Source organism: Pelophylax lessonae, assembly GCF_965119305.1.
Source record: "Pelophylax lessonae genome assembly, chromosome: 1".
Classification (NCBI taxonomy): Eukaryota; Metazoa; Chordata; class Amphibia; order Anura; family Ranidae; genus Pelophylax; species Pelophylax lessonae.
In genome coordinates, this window is record NC_138768.1 from 81,096,602 (window position 1) to 81,119,221 (window position 22,620).

General features: G+C 42.9%; 1 protein-coding gene across 2 annotated transcripts in view; it reads left to right on the forward strand.

Moving 5' to 3' along the window:
• Window positions 1-16,958, forward strand: part of EGFLAM (EGF like, fibronectin type III and laminin G domains) — a 305,415-nt gene extending 288,457 nt beyond the window's left edge. For both annotated transcript variants that reach the window (XM_082264828.1, XM_082264829.1), the window contains 5 exons: window positions 5,246-5,324; window positions 10,102-10,245; window positions 10,782-10,865; window positions 11,437-11,540; window positions 16,164-16,958. In XM_082264828.1, coding sequence (XP_082120954.1) covers window positions 5,246-5,324; window positions 10,102-10,245; window positions 10,782-10,865; window positions 11,437-11,540; window positions 16,164-16,318 — 566 coding nt within the window. In that variant the 3' untranslated portion in view covers window positions 16,319-16,958. The remainder of the gene's footprint in view (window positions 1-5,245; window positions 5,325-10,101; window positions 10,246-10,781; window positions 10,866-11,436; window positions 11,541-16,163) is intronic.
• Window positions 16,959-22,620: the final 5,662 nt, after the last annotated feature.

Below are 22,620 nucleotides of genomic sequence, written 5' to 3' on the forward strand. Positions count from 1 at the left end.
ATGCAGCCAAGAGGCCCATGATCACTCTGGATGAACTGCAGAGATCTACAGCTGAGGTGGGAGACTCTGTCCATAGGACAACAATCAGTCGTATACTGCACAAATCTGGCCTTTATGGAAGAGTGGCAAGAAGAAAGCCATTTCTTAAAGATATCCATAAAAAGTGTTGTTTAAAGTTTGCCACAAGCCACCTGGGAGACACACCAAACATGTGGAAGAAGGTGCTCTGGTCAGATGAAACCAAAATCGAACTTTCTGGCAACAATACAAAACTTTATGTTTGGCGTAAAAGCAACACAGCTCATCACCCTGAACACACCATCCCCACTGTCAAACATGGTGGTGGCAGCATCATGGTTTGGGCCTGCTTTTCTTCAGCAGGGACAGGGAAGATGGTTAAAATTGATGGGAAAATGGATGGAGCCAAATACAGGACCATTCTGGAAGAAAACCTGATGGAATCTGCAAAAGACCTGAGACTGGGACGGAGATTTGTCTTCCAACAAGACAATGATCCACAACATAAAGCAAAATCTAGAATGGAATGGTTCACAAATAAACATATCCAGGTGTTAGAATGGCCAAGTCAAAGTCCAGACCTGAATCCAATTGAGAATCTGTGGAAAGAACTGAAAACTGCTGTTCACAAACGTTCTCCATCCAACCTCACTGAGCTCGAGCTGTTTTGCAAGGAGGAATGGGCAAAAATTTCAGTCTCTCGATGTGCAAAACTGATAGAGACATACCCCAAGCGACTTACAGCTGTAATCACAGCAAACGTTGGTGCTACAAAGTATTAACTTAAGGGGGCTGAATAATTTTGCACGCCCAATTTTTCAGTTTTTTATTTGTTAAAAGAGTTTGAAATATCCAATAAATTTCGTTCCACTTCATGATTGTGTCCCACTTGTTGATTCTTCACAAAACAAATTACAGTTTTATATCTTTATGTTTGAAGCCTGAAATGTGGCAAAAGGTCGCAAAGTTCAAGGGGGCCGAATACTTTCGCAAGGCACTGTATGTGTTATTTAAAGGATCCCCAGGTGAAAATAAAGATTAGAAAAAGTCTGAAAACAGAAATCTGATGAAACCACTTCATCTAGAAATTTAAAAGCTGTATACAATACATGTTTTATTTTGTGTTTAGGTACACTAAGGGGGCTGAAAACAGAAACAAATGATGTGCGAGTTTATCAGCAGTCTTCCAAAGTAATTAATAATAATCCTTTGTGAATGTTTTCGACATGTGTGAAATGTTATTTTCGATATTTAGGTTATCTTTCAGCCAAAAACATTTAATCTTAAAATAGCCTAAAGCAATAGATTAAGAACATTCAACCAGAAGAAAATATAGCCTAAAACACTAGCTTAATGATCATTCGACAAAAAATAGCCTAAAACAATAACCTAGGAACATTCAACCACAAGAAAATATAGCCTAAAGCAATAGGCTAAGAACATTCAACTTGAAGGGAATATGACCAGATAACAGGAACAAACAGATATAGCCTACAAACATTCAGCCAGAAGAGAATACAGTCTAAAACCATGGCCTAAGAACATTCCACCAGAAGTGAAGATTTTCTAAAGCAACAGCCTAAGAACATTCAATTAGACCGGAATATAGTCTAAAACAGGAGCCTCAGAACATTCAACCTGAAGAGAAAATAGCCTAAAAAGTAACCTAAGAACATTCAACCAGAAGTGAATATAGCCTGAAACTATAGCCCAAGAATATTTAACCAGAAGAGAAAATAGCCTAAAACAATAGCCTAAGAACATTTGACCAAAATAGCCTAAAACAAAAGCCTACAAACATTCAACCAGAGGGAAATATAGTCTAAAACTTTAGCCTACAAACATTCAACCAGAAGAGAAAATCCCCTAAAGCAATATCCTAAGAACATTTATCTTGAAAGGAATATAGTCTTAAAGCCTAAGAAAATCCAACCAGAAGAGAAAATAGACTAAAGAAATTGCCTAAGAACATACAACCAGAAGTGAATATAGCCTAAAACAACAGCCTAAGAATACTCAACCAGAAGATAAAATAACCTAAGAACATTTGAGCAAAACTAGCCTAAAACAATAGCCTACAAACACTCAACCAGAAGGGAATACAGTCTAAAACATTAGACTAAGAACATTCAACCAAAAGATAAAATTGCCAAAAGCAAATGTCTAAGAACATTCAAACATAAGAGAAAATATTCTGAAGCAATAGTCTAAGAACTTTCAACCATAAGAGAAAATTGCTGAAAGCAATAGCCTAAGAACATTCAACCAGACGATAAAATCGCCGAAAGCAATAGCCTAAGAACATTCAACCAGAAAAGAATAGCTTTGTATTTTTTTACTTTTATAAATAGACCCCTACGTGTCTGGTTTAGTATGGGGAAAAAAAGGAGAATTGTATTGGTTGGATAGTAAGGGCAACTGGAACAGTTCTTCCTTCAGACACTTCAGACTATGATGTAAGATGTTCCGGCCATCAACATGAATACTCATCTTAACTCCCAACCCTGGCCAAACTATATGTTTTTGTAGTTTTGGATAGTGTCGGGAGTTGTTAAAACTTCTTCTATATTTTATTGCTGTCTGTGTTTGCAAGCAGATGATATACCCTTATTTGACACAAGGACAAGAAATGAGGGGAACCGGTGTTCCGTGAGAATTACCTACCCGTGAGAAAAACCTACCCCCATCACTTCCGGTTCACGGCAGTCTGTGTAACGCGAGCAGTTACATTAAAACAGCTGTGCTGCACTATGAGTCATCTCCGCTCCTGTCCCGGTCACTTCCCTCATCTCGGCTAGTAAATATAAAAGCGGCGGCGGCTGTATGAAAAGATAAATCACGGAGCCGCCAGCCGCTTTTATATTTACTAGCCAAGATCAGGGAAGTGACCGGGACAGGAGCGGAGATGACTCATAGTGCAGCACAGCTATTTTATGTCACCGCCGCGTCGGTAGGTTTTTTTAACGGACACCGAGATCGTTTCAGACTAGTGCGCATGCGCACTAGTCTGATCCTCAGCGCTTCCATTAGGTATCCGGGGCTGTGAGCATGCGCACTGCTGCGCTGCTCAGCTGTTCCTGGCCGGAAGTGACGAGGGGTAGGTTTTTCTCACGGGGTAGGTAATTCTCACGTTACACTGGGTCACCAGGATGGGAATACACAGACAGCAATAAAAACCTCACAGAGATGTCCTAAACCCTTCCCTACTGTATTCAAATATTGTATTTGTTAATTTGTCCGTATTGGAGATATTTCAAATCACATGCCTGTTACATTGGAAACATAGACTTCTAGGAGCACTGAACAAGGTTCTCTCCATTCTCCACTCTATCCAAAACAAACAAAAGAGATTTGGCTGACGTATGGAGAGTTGAAAATAAAAAAAGTAAAATAAGTGATTTGATTGAGACAATTCATAACTGTCTAAAACAATAAAAGGTTGTTGCCAGTATTTATACCCAGAGCCATTTTAAGGGAATGTATTGTAAATTTATATTTATTGTTTTATTATGGCCAGGACTAAAATATGCATTTTTTTTTAAATTTTTTTCTCAGATAAATGTGAAATATTGTAAATTCATGTTTTGTATTTTCATTTACAGCCAACTAATGGAGCTTGTGGTTCATTTATAATTGTTTTGTGGGATTTCCTTAGTCCCTTTGTTGAAAAATGTCTGTTTACAGACCATAGTAGCTCAAGCTGAAACTTACACAAATGAAGGAGTTAGACTGCATTCACACCTGGGTGTTTTGAATCATTTCTATATGCTCTGGTAAAATGACAAATCGCACAACGCCAATTTCATATGCCATTTATTTTAATGGCACCTAAAAATGCGGTGTGGTTCTGTCGTGATAAATCTTGCTGCAAACCGCATTGCGTGAAGCTTGTTGTCCAAAAAAAAGTTCAGGAGCAACGTGAAATTCGCGTTGTGCGATTTGTCATTTTACCAGAGCGTTATGAAATCAGGGGCAGAATCGTACTGATTCTCCCCGTGATTCCAAACTCTCAGGTGTGAATGCAGCCTCAGAGTCATACCCCACGACTCTTCTGTTCAGACAAATTTTACTTAGAGTGAGAGAGTCTGAAGACAAACATCTTCTGCTGTGCTCTCTCACACATACACATAGTGCCAGTGGTTGCCCTGATTAGATCTGTATTTTCAAAATACATATTTTATTTACATAGTTATAAAACTTTTTTATAACCCTAAACAAAGGCACAATGAAAGTGTATTTATAGCCAAAACTTTCTTTTCAGGTTAGGGTAGAGTAGGGAAGGGTTATATCCCCTTACACCTTATTTGTTGCTGTCTGCATCTCATTGCAAAGATCCACCTTCCTGTCCTGGGGACTCAACAGGAAGTAAGAAGAGATAGTTGGCACCGAAACAGGTGCTCCCATTGGAAGAATGACCCTTAACCTTTGTGCTGATGACCAGGGCCGTCTTTAACACAGGGCAAAAGGGGCAGCTGCCCCGGGCCCAGTCATTGTTGTGGGGCCCAAAGCAGCAGCCCGCACTGCCTGCAAAAAGGTAATAAGTGGATTTTAGAGGGCCCAAGAAAATATTTGCCCAGGGTCAAATCAATATTAAAGACGGCTCTGCTGATGACAACTGAAAACTTTTGGATTTCCAATCACTTTCATTATTAATGGTCACCGGGACAAACAGAGAAGGTGAAAATACTTAGAGGGGTAGAGAGGACCCTAAAAAAGAAAAAAGGGGTTCTAATTTTTCCTTATCATGTCCAAAACTAAACAAAAAACAAAAAAAAAAAAAAAGATTTGGCTGTACATACACTTATAGCTACAGTGTTGTCTGCAGAAGGGCCAAACTCTGGCTGCGTTGTTCAGTAGAGGTGTCTGGACCACAAGACTGGATAGTTTGGCTAGTAAATCAATTTGCATTATAAAAAATTATATTGCCCAGAATGCAACTTTAAGGCTTTAAATTGGGTAGCTGGAAAAGTCTCATTTTACCGCATGTAATTGGAGCAAAGTGCTCTGCGTTGTGGTGCCATTTATTCATATTGGGACCCCCATGCATTTTTCCTAAGATTCTGGGGGAATAACAACTCTCATATTCGCTCATCCTTATTTGGTTCTTATGATGCACAGATTTCACAAGTGACTTTTTATAGTGTATGTATTGCGCAATCACACACAAACACATATGAACTAAAATGACTGTGGGCAGATAAAATATAAACATAACCATTGTTCTTAGTTATTACAGAAGCCATTGAAATCCCGCAGTTTATTGGACGCAGTTATCTTACATATGACAACCGTGAGATTCTTAAAAGGTATGTAAAATTCTGCCATGTTGGATACATTGGCTTAGTGGTTAGTACTTGTGCCTTACAGTATGGAGGTCCTTGGTTCAGAACTCGGACATCACATTATCTGCATGGAGTTTGCATGTTCTCCCTGTGCTTGCCTCGGTTTCCTCCCACATGCAAAAGGCATGCTAGTAGGTAATCGGCTCTTGTATAAATTGGCCCTTGTATGTTATAACTGGTGATGCTCTTGTGGTTTCACATTCTGCATGCCAGTCTTAAGCCTGAGCAATTGGGGAAGGTTGAGGAAAGACCTGACCACTTACCTTGTAAAAGATTCACTAAGAATGTTCTGTGAAAAAGGCTCTCATGTGTATCAGACATGGGGCCGAGGGGTACAACTAAACTGATATAGATTTCATGATGGTACTTTTAAGATGGCTTCATTATTATATTACAGTTTTCTGGACCTCAAATAAAGTCCAGATTGAAATGTAGGTTAATATGTCACAATGTTGAAGCTGAACTATATACTCTATTGTCTTTAATGATGAGCAAAATTAAAAACGATATTACCCAGGGTCCTTTGAAGCATGGCCATGCCTGAGGTCTCAAAAAATAGATCTAAACTCTTAGGCTTCCCATAGATCGGGGGTCAGCAACCTGTAGATCGCGGACAGGTGACTGGTAGATCGCGATCTGAGCTTGCTGACCCGCCATTCCAGAGCATAAAACAGAATGCAATGAAGAGGGACTACTTGTTTGAGCTGTAGTAGGGAGCAAGAGCCACATAAGGTGATGCCTCCTCTGTAGTGCTGGTTCCTGTCCCATGCGGAGTAATACCAACTGCACATCATCTTGTATCCCGGCTAGCGGTCTCCAGAGTGGTGCCAGCAGATGGAAAGAAGAGATCTTCAGGTCAGTGTGAAGCAATACTGAGCATATTAGTATAGGGCTGCTTCCACACTGAACCACAACTCAACCGCAGGGTTTTACCAACCCCCCCCCCCCCCCTCCTATATTTACGTGTGAACAAGCCCTAAGGGTGCCGCTTCCGAATACAACTAAGGGCTCACACACAAGTGCAGCAGCCACTGCTGCTCCTCTGAAAAGTGATCCAAGTGTATTTGACAGGTGGTGAGGAGGCAATATGTTTGATGTATGATTGCCGTGCAATGCATGTGATTGTGACACAGTAGTACGACAATTAGAGGTTTAAATCGGGTTTGTGGAGGCGACACTGGGCAACACTGTGCTTGGTGATATTTGACTTCTCTCATGTTGTTTAGGTAGATCTCCACCTCTTTAAGGTTTCCTACCCCTGCTATAGATGAATCGAAATTTGGTCAGTTTAGTAAGGACTGGATGATTTTTGATCTATGTATGGCCATTTACACTCAACAGAAGTCAATCATTAGAGTGACTTCTAATGGGGCTTTTGGAAATTTTTTGTCGATAACGGCCACAGCCAATTGGCTGCAGCCACAGTGGAGGAGTCCTGCTATCAGAAAACAATAGCACAGCAGGGAGGATTCCTCCATCCACCTCACATGTGGGTCTGTTCCAGTGGTGGACCGTCCATTGGGGGCGCAGGAGCGCAGCCCCCCCCCCCCCCCATGCATCCGGCCCCCTAATCTACCTGCAGTGCGCCGTATGCATGGATTCCAATAGGGTTTTTTTTTTTAAGCACCCGATTAGAGCCAAAGGCTCTAATAGGCTTCAAAAAGGGTGGGCTTGGGGCATAGAGCACTGTGCCCTGAGCCCACCCAGTTGTATGACAATACCGAATGAATATTCTCTATTATCACACTGATTCTCCTCCCAGGCAATAAGGAAGCGGGTCGTGAGAGCTCTTTCGTGATTGGCAATTTTACTGCAGTTATGACTACAAGCAGGGTTGCTGATAGAAATTGTGGGCCCCGTACAGACTACCTGACAGCCGCCCCCCCCCCCCCCCCCCAAGAAAATATTAAAGCTATGTTTGGATAAAAAAACAATAAAATCATTATCAGCAGACACAAATACAACATAACTCACAGAATTCCTGCTAAATCTAACAGATAAAACTGAGTTGAAAATAAATGTGTGTGGGAGATGTTGGGGCTCATGCACATGGGTGCTGTGGTCTGTACAGTGTGAATCAGTGGTTCATTTATGTGCCTTGAGCCATCTGGATCTTTATGAACATAGCTGCAGGTCCTAATTTAATAAGCATGGGGATGCAAGTGTATGGCTCTGAACATACAGGCTCTGCATCCCCATAGAATGACAGGTGGCTCCAGCTCAAACCCCTCTTCACACAGCCAGAGTACCTGTGTGAATGAACCTTATTTTTATTTTTCTAATTTAAAAAACAGATCTCTCCAGCGGTGTGCTGTCACTACTGAGAGGGATTCCATCTTCATCAGGTCTTCTCTCTGGTTTCTTGGGCTCCAGTCGTTTGGCCAAACTGCGATGATGTAACTCACATGCATGCACGTGAGTGTCATGATCACAGCTCTCTCAATGAATTGTGTGTCATCCATTAAGAGCGCGGTGCACATGCGCTGGTTCTATCACCGGCTGCTATGTTTAGGAGAGATTCACTGTACCTACAGGTAAGCCCTATTATAGGCTTACCTGTAGATACCAGATAAAAAATGGAATTTACTACTGCCAGATCAGTTAGTAAATGGTTAAATAGAAGGAGTTGATACATTGATGCAGAGGGAACTGACAGTATAGGGGAGAAGAAGCAAAGTTGCAGATATCAGGAAGCAGTCTGGGGGAGAGGAGTAGGACACCCAGCTACATAAAGCACACTAAACTGCACTGGGACAAGATAACAGGCAGCTGTGGAACCGATGTAACAGTAAATTCTTCACCCCATGGGAATGCAGCTGATCAGCTGTAACTGTGTCAGGGAAACAGAGCAATGGGGGAGAGAGATGAAAAAATGATACATGCTGGGACAAGGAGTATAGGAAGAACTGCAGGGAGAGAAACAAAGTTACAGTGATAACAATCTCACCTAGCAGAGCTAAAATTAGAGGGGGATTAGTGAGGGACAGATGTCTCTTTCTCAGCAGATAAAAGCTGGCAGCAGGGAGAGGGAGAGAGATCAGTTTTCAGCTGCTGGAGGAAGATTTCTGTAAATGTTGTTCATCACGAATCCCCCTCCCTATGTGCCCCCCCCCCTGTGTGCTCGGGCCTCCTACAAGAGGACCAGTGGTCCCCCCCTATCAGTGGCCCTGACTGCAAAGGTGCCAACACACTGTAATTATAGTCTGATTTGGGGGTGACAATGCCAAAGCTGAATTGACTCAAGTGGTCATCCTCAAAAAGGAACCTTGCTGGTATGATTTAAAGTGATACTAAACACACACTGTTTCATTTACATTGTCCATTTTCTTTCTGTATATGGATGATGGCACTGCAATTATTTTAATTAAAAAACAAAAAAACAAATCTAAGTATCTTTTTCCTGTCTGCAGGGAAACATAAGCAGGAGGAGCTTCTTGTCCTCTTCTGCTGGTCACTTGTTCCAAATAAAAGAAAACAGCCTTTGGGATTCAGAGTAAAAATAAATATTTAATCTCAATAAACTGTTTTAAATCACCATACAAATATATATTTGAAATCAAAATTTTATTATTTTTTGGCAATAACATGGTGAGGGCAGATTTCTGCCAGTCACAGGCTGTGTCACGCCCCTCCAGGCTGTGTCTTAGATTAACAGGGAGATGAAGCCTCCATCAATAAAGATGTAATATCCTACCCTATTATGTTTGGCTGGTTAGTGGGCATGGAGGAGGAGTGAGGGAGTGGGCTGTCATTTACCACTGTGTATACGCCCACATGTGTGACTCCATAGTCACATGGGCTGCTCAGATGTGATTAGAGAGGAACTCACTGAAAACTGAGCATGTGCAGAGTTACCACTACAGCTGCAAAATCCCTAGCTGAATTGGGGACATGGACAGGAGGGGGAGATAGAGAACAGCAGGATCAACCAGGTTTTTTGCAGAATACAGAAAACAAATCTCAGAGTGACTAAGTATGAACAGCACAAAATACACCATTTATTGATAGTTCTTTATAATGTGTGTTTAGTGACACTTTAACTGAAAACAGGCCATACTGTATAGGAAAAAATAACAACAGGAAGTGAGAGGAAATCTACTCAAAGTTAGGAAAATCCTTACTTAGACATACAGTTTACCACTGGAACAAGTGTCCCCATTGGACAGGTTTCTCCTCTGTTCTTATTTCATGGACATCTCAAAGTATGGGATTTTTTTTCTTCCAGGTGACAATAAGAAATAGAGAGGATTGACTTCCACAGCGGGGTCACAGATGGTAATTCAAACCTGGGGAACCTAACTCTTCCCCACCCAATCTGAAATATAATGACTTATATACTTTAAGGGCTCATTCACATGAACACCGAGGCATGCTATGTTTTTCTATGTGCCCAGAGCACTGTGGAGCTGTGTGCAAGCAATGGAGATGCAGCGGCTGTACTGACACCGTTCTTGTAAGCTTCGGCCCTCAGCACCCGTTGTAACCCGTTGTAATGAGCTGCAAATGTTTTGACTACTTTTTAAGTGTTTAGATTAAATTGAATGGGTCTGTATAAAGCTCCACTTAGTAATCTCCTACACCACTTTGGCTGGAACTGAAGGACGTTTATCAAGTTCCAGGAAAGTTCGATGTTTTCCAAATGTGTTGTAAATGCTGGCCTTGTATGTACAAGCTAAAGCAAAGAAAAAACAAAATCATGTGTACTTGGCATGCAGTAAATATAATTTATTTTTGTCTCCAGAGTTTCTGGATCTCGTACAAACATCTTCATGAGGTTTAAGACAACCGTGAAGGATGGGCTGCTTATGTGGAGAGGGGACAGCCCCATGAGACCAAACAGTGACTTTATTTCGCTCGGCCTTCAGGAGGGGAATCTCGTTTTCAGGTATTTGTGGTTATTCAGTATTTAGTTAAGCCTTGAAGAGATAATGTCTGCCTTGATGTTCAATAGGCGTTCTTTAGCCCTCAGACAGGTGGCCAGGTCAAGCACAGAGTCCAGGTTATAAACATGTTAATGGTTTACGCCTGGCACATTACATGGCCAGCTTTTGGATATGTAACAGGCTGATAAACCGGAAAAGCAAAGGCAAGCTGAGTACAAACACTATCAAATGTGTGATGTCACCAGTTAAATGGGTGATGCCACCGTGCCTCATGGCAGAACTGGGCGCTCTAGATCCCCCGAGAATGCATGCCTGCAATGGGCTGGTCTGAGCTCTTGTGGGATTTCTAGCACCCAGCTTTGCCAGGAGGCACATTGTCTTTACCCTTGCCTCTTGGAGAAGCCTTGTAAGCTGGGGGTCCCTTACTGAGCAATGTTTCATGCTTTAAGGCTAGGTTCAGATCAGACTGTGCTCTGTAAACCCCCCCCCCCCCCCCAGATTTGGAAGAGTGTACTTTATTTTATTTTCTTCCATGCAGCTATAACTTGGGCAGTGGAATGATCTCGATAATGGTGAACGGCACCTTCAATGATGGACGATGGCACCGGGTCAAGGCTGTACGGTGAGAACTATCTTAGTACTTTGTACAAGCTTAGAACTATATAATTATTACAAATAAGGTGAATAGGGATATATAGCAATGGTGGGGAGAAAAATGTCCTATGGATGTAGGTTCTTAAAGCTAAACTCCAGCCAGGAGGATAATATATAATTAACAAGGTGCTGTCTCACCTCTTTCCGAAGAGTTTTTTTGTTTTTTTTATTAATTTATTGGCGAATCAGGAATCAAGTGTCTTATTCTCCTGGCTGTGTGGTGTGGCAAGTGTTTGCAAATCACAAGACTGAACAGAATTTGGCAAGCAAAAAGGGAACAAAAATTTTTTTTTAGCTGTTTGCCTGGAGTTCCTCTTTAAGCCTTGGTACTATAGATTCCTGTATAGACAAACCATTTTAAGACTTAACTGCAGATCACCAGAGTCCAGATGTCTAGTGCGGTTTTCCAGAAAGGAGTATGGACAGAGAGGTATAAGAATGGGGTGAATGGAGGGGGGGGGGGGTTAGCTGCACCCTTCTATTATTGTGGAACAGAATAACACTTCTATAGTCTCCTCATTATCTATTTATTTTTCCAGAGATGGACAGTCAGGAAAGGTGACAGTGGATGATTATGGCGCCAGGACAGGAAAATCTCCAGGGTTAATGCGACAACTAAACATTAATGGGGACCTCTATGTTGGTAAGTGCTTTTAGGGTATGATTGAGATGAGTATAATGTATACAGACAGACAGTGACCACACATGTAGACTGTGGAACATGGCTAGATATCTGCTAAAAGAGGCCCTGCTCCATATCCCCTTAATCCTCCTCCGACTCACTCGAGCAAACCAGGTTCTGACTTCAATGTAGTACCCCTCCCTCCCATCATCACTACCAGATACTGAGACGCTCACTGATAATGTTGCATGAGGTAAGGTTTAATCAGCCAGCACAAATACACAGAGTGTCCCCATCTACAGGCCGCTCCACTATAATGTGTTTCACCCTAACAGGCCTAATCGTAGAGATATATTAGTCGTAGGTGTCCTGTCAGGGGTTGTGACCCAGCCCCACACTCCATACTCCAGGGGGCCCATGTGGCCTCCCTGTTGTTCGCCTTGACAGAAGGGGTGGCTTATACTCAAACCAACCCCTCCATTTTCTTCCTACTGCTGCTGGAAGCCAAGTTCTCCTCCTCTCCCTCCCACCTGCATTCAGCGGCTGCAGGAGGAAAATGGAGGGGATCAGTAATGTTTTATGCATATGCGGCCTCTCCTGACCGGGGGACTTATCTCTGTGGGCCGGGCCCTCTGTGTACTCCTCTGGTCTGACACCCCCCCCCCCCCTGCAGTGCTGCCGGCTTCTCCCCTCTCCTCTCCTGCCAGCTGCTGCAAGGAATATGTCAGGATGGAGATTGTGGGGAAGGGGCTGGTAAATTTGTCATTTACCGGCCCCTTCCTTTTCTGAAAGAACACAGTGAGTGATTAGGTAGGGATCACTCACTGTGTTCATTCATAACTACAGCATTTTAAACTGTGTTTACTATTCTTCAGTTTGTAAGTGAATGGGAAGCTCTGTACAGAGCTATTCCTGTCCATTCATTCTGTACTGCTGAAGCTGCAGAGATGTAGATTGAGGGCTATGTCCTCAATCTCCTTTCTCTGTATCAAAAGTAAGACATCGGAGGTCTAAACCTGATATTTCACCAAACCCCCCCAACAGGGCTGCTAAAAAAAAACTTTAAAAAATAATAAAAAACATTGTAAAAAAAAATTACTATGGTAAAAAATAATAAACAAAAATAAAAACTACCGACACCACCCACTGTGCTACTCACCCTGTTCCAGAAGCAGAACTACCAGGGTTGCAAAGGTCGCACATGCGACCAGGGCCTAGCATTCCACCACCATGGGGAGACCCCAAGATGGCAGAAAGGGTCCCGCTGTGGGCTCTGAAAAAGAACGAACACCTTCAAAACAAATTACCGCCCCCTGGATAGAAGAGAACATGGCCATGAGGTGGAACAGTGGCGGGTAACACTGCTTAAGATGGACACTGTTTGCTACTAAGCCAATGTATATGTGAAAGCCTGTTATATGATTTTAATAAATAGTACCAACATTAAATTTATATTTTTTAATGGGGAAAGGGACAACAAGGACCAAACCTCCCAGTGAGGTCCAAGGGGGAAGGGGGAAAGTGGAATGGGAAAGAGGCTTTTAGGACTTTATGGGTACTGTAATCATGAGTAATAAACAAACATAAAATGAAACAATTTTTATTTAGAAAATATTTTTAAAAGAAATGTAGCACATACAGTATATACGCACAAAAGTGCTATAAAATACATATGAACAATTAAGCAAGCACAGTTGCAGTTATGATAATCCTGTTAGGGATTTCCAAATTTCCAGGCGTGTGTACCTCGACATGTTTCGTGGTGGAAATCACTTCTTCGGGAGGATATTGTACACACTATGCTTATTCTAGTGATAACAAACAATGAGTTTAGTATCCAGACAATATAATATAACAAAGTAAGTACTCTTACTTTGATTCCAGACATGAATGAAGTATCATTATATGTCACATCAAATAAAGTTTAAAAAAAAAAAAAAACAACATACAGTTACCATACGGTGTTATGTAAAGAAGCTCTTAGATTCCCTCCATGATAAGAGCAGCCTTGCCTACCTACCTTACAAGGAAGACCACCTACTTACTGCTTGATTGGAGCTTATGCTTGCCGTATCAGTAGGCAGGGCTTAAAGCATATCTATAGACAACCTTTTTTTTTTTTGGATAGAGTGGGGGAGATTAAAACTGCTGTCAGGTTTTATTTTTTGCAATCTGTGTGCAAAATAAAAATCCAGCCATGAAATGCACATTAGAGAGGAGCTAGCTGCACTGGGCTGTTGTTTTTCATTTAGGAATAGCTTTTTAGCCCTTGGACAGTCCATTACTGGACACTGCCTTCCCTCTGGGAAAACCATTTCCCTTAAGAAAAATTTCGGCCCAGAATAAAACATGTAATTTATTGAAACTTACCAGCATGTAGTACTTTTTTTTTTTTTGCAAGTATCGGAAAATTCCTATTGATCCTGCCAAACTTTCAGTATCCTAACTTCTATGCATTGAACTGATCTCTCAAACAGTGCTATCAGTCTTACCAGATATCTTCTGTGAACTATAGAACACCCCCTGTTTATGTATTGGAAATGGGAATAGGTGTAACTGTTTGTAGTCCAATTCAGAGCAACTTTGGGTAACAATGCTGCTTAATCTCCACCTTAGGACAGGAGGTGGTATTGGCAGTTGACACTCTAGGACAGGAGGTGTTACTGACAATCACCAGGTGAAAATAAAGGAAAAAAAAGCTCTAAAAAGAAAACAAATACAGCCACCATTTCTAAGGACTGGTAAGCTGCAATATACATTGGAAAGAAGTATGTACAGTAAACCCCACAGAATGAGTAATTTGCCATAAAATGTGAATTGATCCTCATCTAGGTCACAACAAAAGACAAACACAATAAAGTCAGAGTAAGTGAACCCTAAAGCCCCGTACACACGCATCGATTATTGGCCGGGAATTTTCGGCCAACGTCTGATCTGCCGATTTTCGGCTTGTTAGTATGATGCTTCCGACAACCGACTCCGGCTTTTCGGCCGAAAAAAATCTGGTGTGCAGGCTATAAAATTTTTGTTGGCCGTCAACACAACGGCCGATTTTCCATCAGTCAGTACAGATTTCGGCAGACAAAAATCTGATGAGCAAGACTGGGCATGCTCAGAGAAGAAAAAACACACGGAAAGTAAACCAGCACATGACATCACTTCTGAAGTAGATTTTTGTTGGCCGAGAAAATTTGTGTGCAGTCTAGGCACATTCCAACCAACAAAACACCACTCTGGACAAAAGACGGACGATCGGTAGGCCGGTAATCGTTGCGTGTGTATGAGGCATTACAGTTAATAGCTGATTGAACCTCCTTTGACAGCAATGACTTGAAGCAAGCACTATCATTAGCTCTGGATCAGACCTGCACAACATACAGGAAGAATTTTTCACCATTCCTCTTTACAAAACTGCTCTAGCTCAGACTCATTTGTAGGATGTCTGGTGTGAATGGCTCTTTTGATGTTCTACAGCATCTCTATAGGGTTAAGGTCTGGGCTCTGACTTGGCCACTCCAAAAGGTGCATTTTCTTTTTCTGGAGCCAGTCTGTAGTGGATTTACTTTGGTGCTTAGAGTCATTGTCCTGCTGCATCACCCAAACTTAATTTTCCCCTCGATGATGGCAAGTGGTCTAGTCCCTGATACAGTGAAGCAAGCACAAATCATGATGTTCCTTTTTACCATACTTCACTGTTGGGATAATGTTTTGATGTTGGTAAGCTGTGCCCTTTTTGCGCCATAGAAAGTGCTGAGTTTTCTTCCCAAATAATTCAACTTGTTTCATGAGTTCACAAAACATTGGAGAAGAAGCAACACGAAGAGCTTGCCAGTAAATGGCTGTGCAGCCGGGGCGTGTCAGGACAAGTCTGATCATTGAAGGAGAGTACACTGAGTTCCTAGCATAGCTAGGGAACCGACCACGATGTACTCTACTGCTTAGTGTGGTCAGTTCTTAACGGGAAAGTAGAGGGACTGGCAGGAACACCAGGGATTTCACACAATGGAAACAATACAAAGATATACTTTTTCATACAAGTACCAAGTACATGGTACGGTGGGAAAATGAAGTGTTGGGGTAACGCTTTCACTGAACAAGCTGAAGTTAGAAGCTGATTGGCTACCATGCACAGCTGCACCAGATTTTGCACACTCCCGGTTTAGTAAATCAACCCCTGTGTATTCCTCAGCCCACTGCCATAATGTTCTGTACCCCAAGGTTCCATAGGCTGCATGATTATGTGACAAACCACACAACTTATCTGCTCACATTGCAGTCCCATGCTCCTTCCTGCTCTCCCCAGCACCCTAAACTTGTCCCCTCCACCTAATATATCCTGCTGCTCTTATGTTGGCTAGCACTTCTGTCATTTGAAGGTCAGAGGCATGTCGTATGTCCCCGACATTATCCTCCAGAAGGTTAGTGTGAGCATTGGCCCCAGACTCAGGCCTTGTCTCACCAGCACATAGATGAGGGTCCTCCTTAGGAAGCAGGCCTAAGAATTGCGAGTAGAAGCCTGCAACAGTGCATGTGTTTGCTATCCATACAACACAATGTGATTGAGGTTTCTGAAAGGGATATTGTTTCCTTGATAGCAGCAGAACGATTTTACTTGTTCTAATATTCTAATTCCTTCTTTCCTAGGTGGAATGAAGGAGATTGCTCTACACACAAACAGACAGTATGTTGGAGGCCTCATAGGTTGCATCTCTCACTTCACCCTCTCCACTGACTACCACGTGTCACTAGTGGAAGACGCATCGGATGGGAAAAACATCAACACTTGCGGAACTAAATAGGAATCAGCACTAACATGCTTGAAACCACTTGAGGAACAAAGGAAGACTTTGCACTGTAAGGACAATCTGCAATCCGTGTCATTCCAAATATACTTCAAGAACAACCACAACCAAAAAAGAATCTTCTGCCAGATGTTTCCTTTTGTAGGAAAAGAAAACTTGAACTATTTTCTAAAGTCTTGATTAGTGTGGGATTCAGAATATGTGAGTAGCAAGAGAGATGTGTGTGCCTTTCTCTTACTTCCGGCCCCGAAAATCTAAAATAGTTTTGAAAATATGGATGAGTCAGTCGAAGATTTTGATCACCCCTTTGTCAGTTGTAAGTAATATACTGGAAATGAGGAAACGGGTGTCATTGGGCCTAAAATGATGGGCCTCATCCCTCCCCTGTAGGATCGGAAGAGCTCCTTCCCAACTACCTGACAGTAACCTGTGCAATACTTGGAACACCATGGTCATTTCGTCTAGTTATCTTTTTGTGTGTCATTGTTCACCCCAAAAAAGTTTTCTGCAGGAAATTCATGACTGTTAGGAGTATACCTTAAATCAGTGCTAGTTATGTCATGGTTTAGAGAATACATGTTGCTCCACTGATTATTTGATGATGGCATCACCTATTACCACACCAGGATCCTTCACATTATCTCTTGCATTATAATGACAACCCCTTAATGACTGCAGCTCACTAGAAACTGCCAAAGAGCACAGTAGCAATGCATAATCTTTAGATCCCGATTGGTGACACCACTGGAGCCCTAGATCCTGCCTCATTTAGTCTTAAATTGAATATGAACAGCTACATTAACTGTACGAACTCCAATCTTCTTTAGATCCAATAGCCATGCAGCTCAAGTACCTCTCAAATTAAATGAATTTCTTAAGTAGGTCCTTACGCCGCATAGGATTTTCATGTTGTAATGTGTGTGGTGCTAATTCTGAAGGAGTAGCTGGTTTTATTAGGCCCTGCTAACCTGTCTAGGCTTAAAGTGGAGCCCCCCCTCCAAAAATTAAAAGTCAGCAGCTACACATACTGCCGGTAGGGAAATGGAAAGCCCCAAGGCTTCACAGCCGTGTCCCTACTGCACATGCATGAAGCATGCTGCACTTGCTTAGCAGAGGGAGGAGGAGGGGGCCGAACTTCTGACGTACCTCGCCGCGGCGAAGTCCGACAGAAGTGGGGTCCGGGTACCTATCAAAAACAGGTACCCGCTCCCCCCACCACCCGAAAGGTGGCAAATGTGGAAATGGAGGGTGGGGAGAAGACAGATAAGTGGAAGTTCCACTTTTGAGTAGATTGTTAGTGCACAAGACATTCCTAAGGGCACTTCGGACTCCAGTAGTGGAATAAAAGTTAAATTGTCAACTTTCACAGGGAAATAACTTTGAAACCAACCCAACACCTTCCAAACTTGAACTCCAGGCTGAAGAATAGGTGAAGTAGCACTAAACTCTCTGGGTGAGACACCAGACATCCTGTAAGGTCCACCCAAATTCCAGCTTTCAGGTACCTCCAGCTGAAGTTCTTCACTGGTGCTTCTTCCCAGGATTGGCTCTACACTTGCTGGGAAAAGATACCTCCAAAAGGATATTATTAGTCTAGGCCTAAGACCATGGCTGGCGCTAGCATAAGGCAGCTTAAGGAGCTACCTTAGGGTGCCAGGATAGGGGGAGTGCTAAAGCTGTGGGTCCCTTAAGAGGTGCACGAAGCCGGCCAGCACAGCCCAGGGCTATGGCAATGCTTCTGTTGCTACCTCCAGCCCTCCATAATAACTTTCCCTGGTTCTCCTGGCCCCTTCTCCTTTTTTCCAGAGGAAGACGATAAGACTATGGTCCATGGTTTCAACACCCACCTCCACCTGCTTCTCTCTCTCTAGGCTCCAGCTCCTGCAATAAACAACAAATTCCTCCCATCTGGGCAGTAGCACCAGTCCAGCAGGGAGACAATCGCCGCTAAACTGGAGGCATGTGAGAAGGGGGGAGGGGCCAGCAGGCACAAGAGTCGGAATGGGGGGGGGGATCCCTCAGCCTCAGTGGTGGATGGTCAAGGTGCTTTATTCTGTCTAACTGTCTGGGCTTTATGAGGACTTAGATAGGGACAGAGAAGGCGACAAAGGGACAAAACAGAAGACATCGACAATAAAGTGCAATGTGATAGATATTGAAAATAATTAAAGGCAGGTTTTTTACCTTCATGCATTCTACTTATATTTACCTGAACCTGATCTCGATCTAGCGGTGTTCATGAGAGCCGTAGCTCTCTCCCTCCCTCCTCATAGGCTCAGACACAGCCGTGGGAACCATTGGCTCCCCCTGCTGTCAATCATAGCCAGTGAGGAGGGAGTGGGGGCAGGGCTGTGCTGCACTCAGTGTGTCAATGGACGTACAGAGGCATCTCAGAAGCGAGCAAGCACAAGTGCCCCATAGCAGGGTGGAGGAGCGCTAAGGCTGGCTTAGTTTCTTTGCTGCAACTAAATTGGGGATCACCGTTTGCATAGTTCCTAGTTGTCCTGATTTGTTCAGGACTTCGCAGATTGTTAAATCCTGACCCAACATGACCTTGTCCGGGGCTTCTTCCCGGAAATGAAGGCTGGTCACAGGCAGTCAAAAGCAGAGACATTCAACTTGCCCAGAAGCTCTGTTTTCTCACTTTGATGCTGCCAGGGGGTGTCACAGTAAACACCTCCATGCTGGCACAGATCCCCCCCCCCCCACCCCAACTTTCTCTGATCTTCAGGGGGCTATTTGGGACTTATTGAGGAGACATTGATTGAGGACATCCCTGAGGCTGAGCCAAGACTCGCAGGGATTGGGCAGGATGTGTGGCCGGCTCATGTAAAAGTGCACGTGTGAGGCTCTGCTTAGATGGTCAGGCTGCAGAGAGAACGGACGGAGGTAAGGCTGTGGAGGCCATTCTATTTGGATCATCGTCATCCAGAATGAATGATGGTGCAGCCAAGCTCAGCAGTGATCTGTATAGCAGTTCAGCTGTAAAAATATTGTCCATCTATGCAGTTGGCAACTGAAAGGAATGTACAGCCAGCAAGGATATTATCTGCTAGAAATAAAAGGGTTAATTACAGTCTCTAGCCCCCAGGGATCTTACTAGTCGGAGATCGCTGGTGGCTAGAGACTGCGATTAACCATTTTATTGCTAGCAGATCGCTGGTGGCTGGACATGAATAACTATGTCATTGCTGTCACATTCCCTGATTGAAGCATATCAGGATTAACTCTTTAATTTCTGTCAGATGATCTGACAGCACTGAAATGGTTAATCGTGATGTACTTTCATTGGGGATCTGACAGCAATGACTTAGTTAATCATGTCCAGCCACCAGAAATCTGCTAGCAATGTAAGGGTTAACTATGTACAGCCAGCAAGGTTCTGCTAGCAATAAAATGGTTAATCATTACTAGCCAAGGATCCATGGTGACTAGAGACATGATTAACCCTTCATTGCTAGCAGATCCTTGCTGGCTGTACTTTATAAAAGTGATATTAAAGGCAATATATATTTTTTTTAAATAAACATGTTATACTTACCTGCTCTGTGTAATGGTTTTGCACAGAGCAACCCCGATTCTCCTTTTCTTGGGTCCCCTAGACCACAAGCGATCCCGGCCCTCCCTCCTGTCGAGTGACCCCAGAGCAAGCAGCTTGCAATGGGGGCACCCAAGCAGGTGTGCTCCCGAGCCACTGCTCTGCATGTCCATTTAGACACAGAGCCTTGGCTTGGTCCCTCCCCCCCTCTCCCCTCATTGGCTCACTGGCTGTGATTAACAGCAGTGGGAGCCAATGGCCAATTGGCTCCCACTGCTGTCTCAGCCAATGAGGACGGAGAGTCTCCAGAGAGCCGAGGCTTTTGTGCACATTGCTGTATAGAGATGGAGCTAAGGTAAGCATTTTGGGGGGGGGCTGCACAGCGAAGGTTTTTTTTTTTACCTTCATGCATAGAATGCATGAAGGTAAAAAACCTTGAGCCTTTAGAGCCACTTTGACCTTTTCATTAATAGCAGATCCCTGGTGGCTGGACCCGATTAACTATTTCATTGCTGTCAGATGCCTGATGGAAGCATGATTACCCTTTTTATAGAACCAGGCCCAAATTAAATGAATGCCACGCCCCTTATTACAGTGCATGCTCCACCTACAGCAGCTTTCGGTAAACACAGAAAAAAGGTGTCCCTAAATTTTTTTTCAAATGTTGGCAACTATCATTTTTGCTACCAAAGCAGCTTTTCTATAAGTTCTGCAACCAATCATTTGATTTCTTTAAGGCCCGGTTCATTTATGTGCGACATGGGCTCATGCCTGTGGTCTGGTGTGTGTCTGTTCACCGGTTCAGGTGCGATTCAGGTCCAAATTTTTGCCTGAATTTGCACCTGAACCAGACCCAAATACGCACAGGACCCTTTTGAAATCTGCTCCGCGGCCACCCCCAACCAGTGTGAGCCGGTCACACTCGCCTGTCATGTGAAATGGATGCGAGGAAACCCGCATTCCAATTAGCATGTATGTGAACCCAGCCTAATGGGCCATACACACTATAAGATTTTCTGAAGACTTTTTCCTTTAGATTTACCAAAACCATATAATATGAGGTCAAACCTAAACACTTTCAATTTGTATGCAATCTGGCAGGCCCTTGCACTACATAGAAAAGGTAAATCTGCAGACAAAAGTCTGCAGATAATCTGCACGTGTGTATGGGGCATTACAGTGAAAAATCTCTGTAGATTTAACAGGTTCATTCACAATAGAGCAAATAAAACCAATAATGAGAGGTAAGGTTGCTGCACTATAAATTTCCAGAACTCATGCTATCTGTATCACACAACAGAGCCTCGCAGTTAAAAAAGATGTATGCTTTTTTTTTTTTTTTAGAATCATACTTACCTAGGTGGATGCAGCATTGGATCTGTCCCCCGACGCCTCTAACACTGACAACTGAACGATCAAACACCGCCGATCGCTCAGTTTTCACAGCTCCCTGAGCATAGAGCTGCAACCCCCCACCTGCGTGCGCTTACTGGAGAGCTGGGCTATAAAGAGGGAGGGGGCAGGAGCAGCCGTCAGCGGTGCCGATCCAGGCATGTGGGTGAATCCAGACATCATTATAGCGATATTGCCCGAGCCTGGACTGGCTCTGTGACTTCAGCCCGCTGTCTGCTAAAAACGGGTCAAAGGAGTGCAGAACGAACTGCACTCCTGTGATCTACAGGAGCAGTGCAGCCAAATGAGCTTTTACTGTACATCTCTTTGAAAGATGAACTAAAAACTTTCTTTTCCAGTTTTAGATAGAATGGAGAGGAATTAAAACACCTGTTAGTTTTTATTGCTGTCTTTGCCCCCTCTCTATTTTTCCTGTTTACCATTATCATTGAAAAGTAAAAGAATATCCCAAATTTTGGGTTGTCCCCAGAAAAGTAATAAAGGGGAAATCTTTCAATGGGGACTCTAGTTCTGGTGGCCCCATGTGATTCCCTTAACCACTTTAAGACCAGAAGATTTTGCTGCTTAATGACCAGGCCCTATTTTGCCATTCGCCACTGCGTTACTTTAACTGACATTTGCGCGGTTGTGCGACGCTGTCCCAAAATTAAATTGACGTCCTTTTTTTCCCACAAACAGAGATTTCTTTTGGTGGTATTTGATCACCTGTGCGATTTTTATTTTTTGCGCTATAAACAAAAAAAGAGCGACAATTTTGAAAAAAAAAATATATATATATTTTTCACATTCGGCTATATAACATTCCCCAAAAAAAAATTTAAAAATCTAAATTTTGTAACATTTTAGGCCAATTTGTTTTCTGCTACATATTTTTGGTAAAAAAAAAAAAAAAATCGCAATAAGCGTATTTTAATTGGTTTGCGCAAAAGTTAATGTGTTTATTATCTACAGGAAAGATTTATGTCATTTTTGTTTTTATTTATTTTTTACTAATAATGGCGGCGATCTGTGTTTTTTTTTTTTGCAGAACTGCGACATTTTGGCGGACAGATCAGACCCCTAACTGACATTTTTGACACTTTTGGGGACACCAGTGACATTACTACAGTAATCAGTGCTAAAAATATGCACTGTTACTGTAATAATGCCATTGGCAGGGAAGAGGTTAATACTATTGGTGATCAAGGGTTTAAATGTAAGCCTAGGTGAGTGATTCTAACTGTGGGGGGCGTGGCTTGTGAGATGACCATAGAGACATGCGATCCTATATAGCAGGATCGCATGGTCTCTCTAATGATCTCAGGGAGAAGGACGGACGGCTGTGTTTACATCAGACGTCCATCCTTCT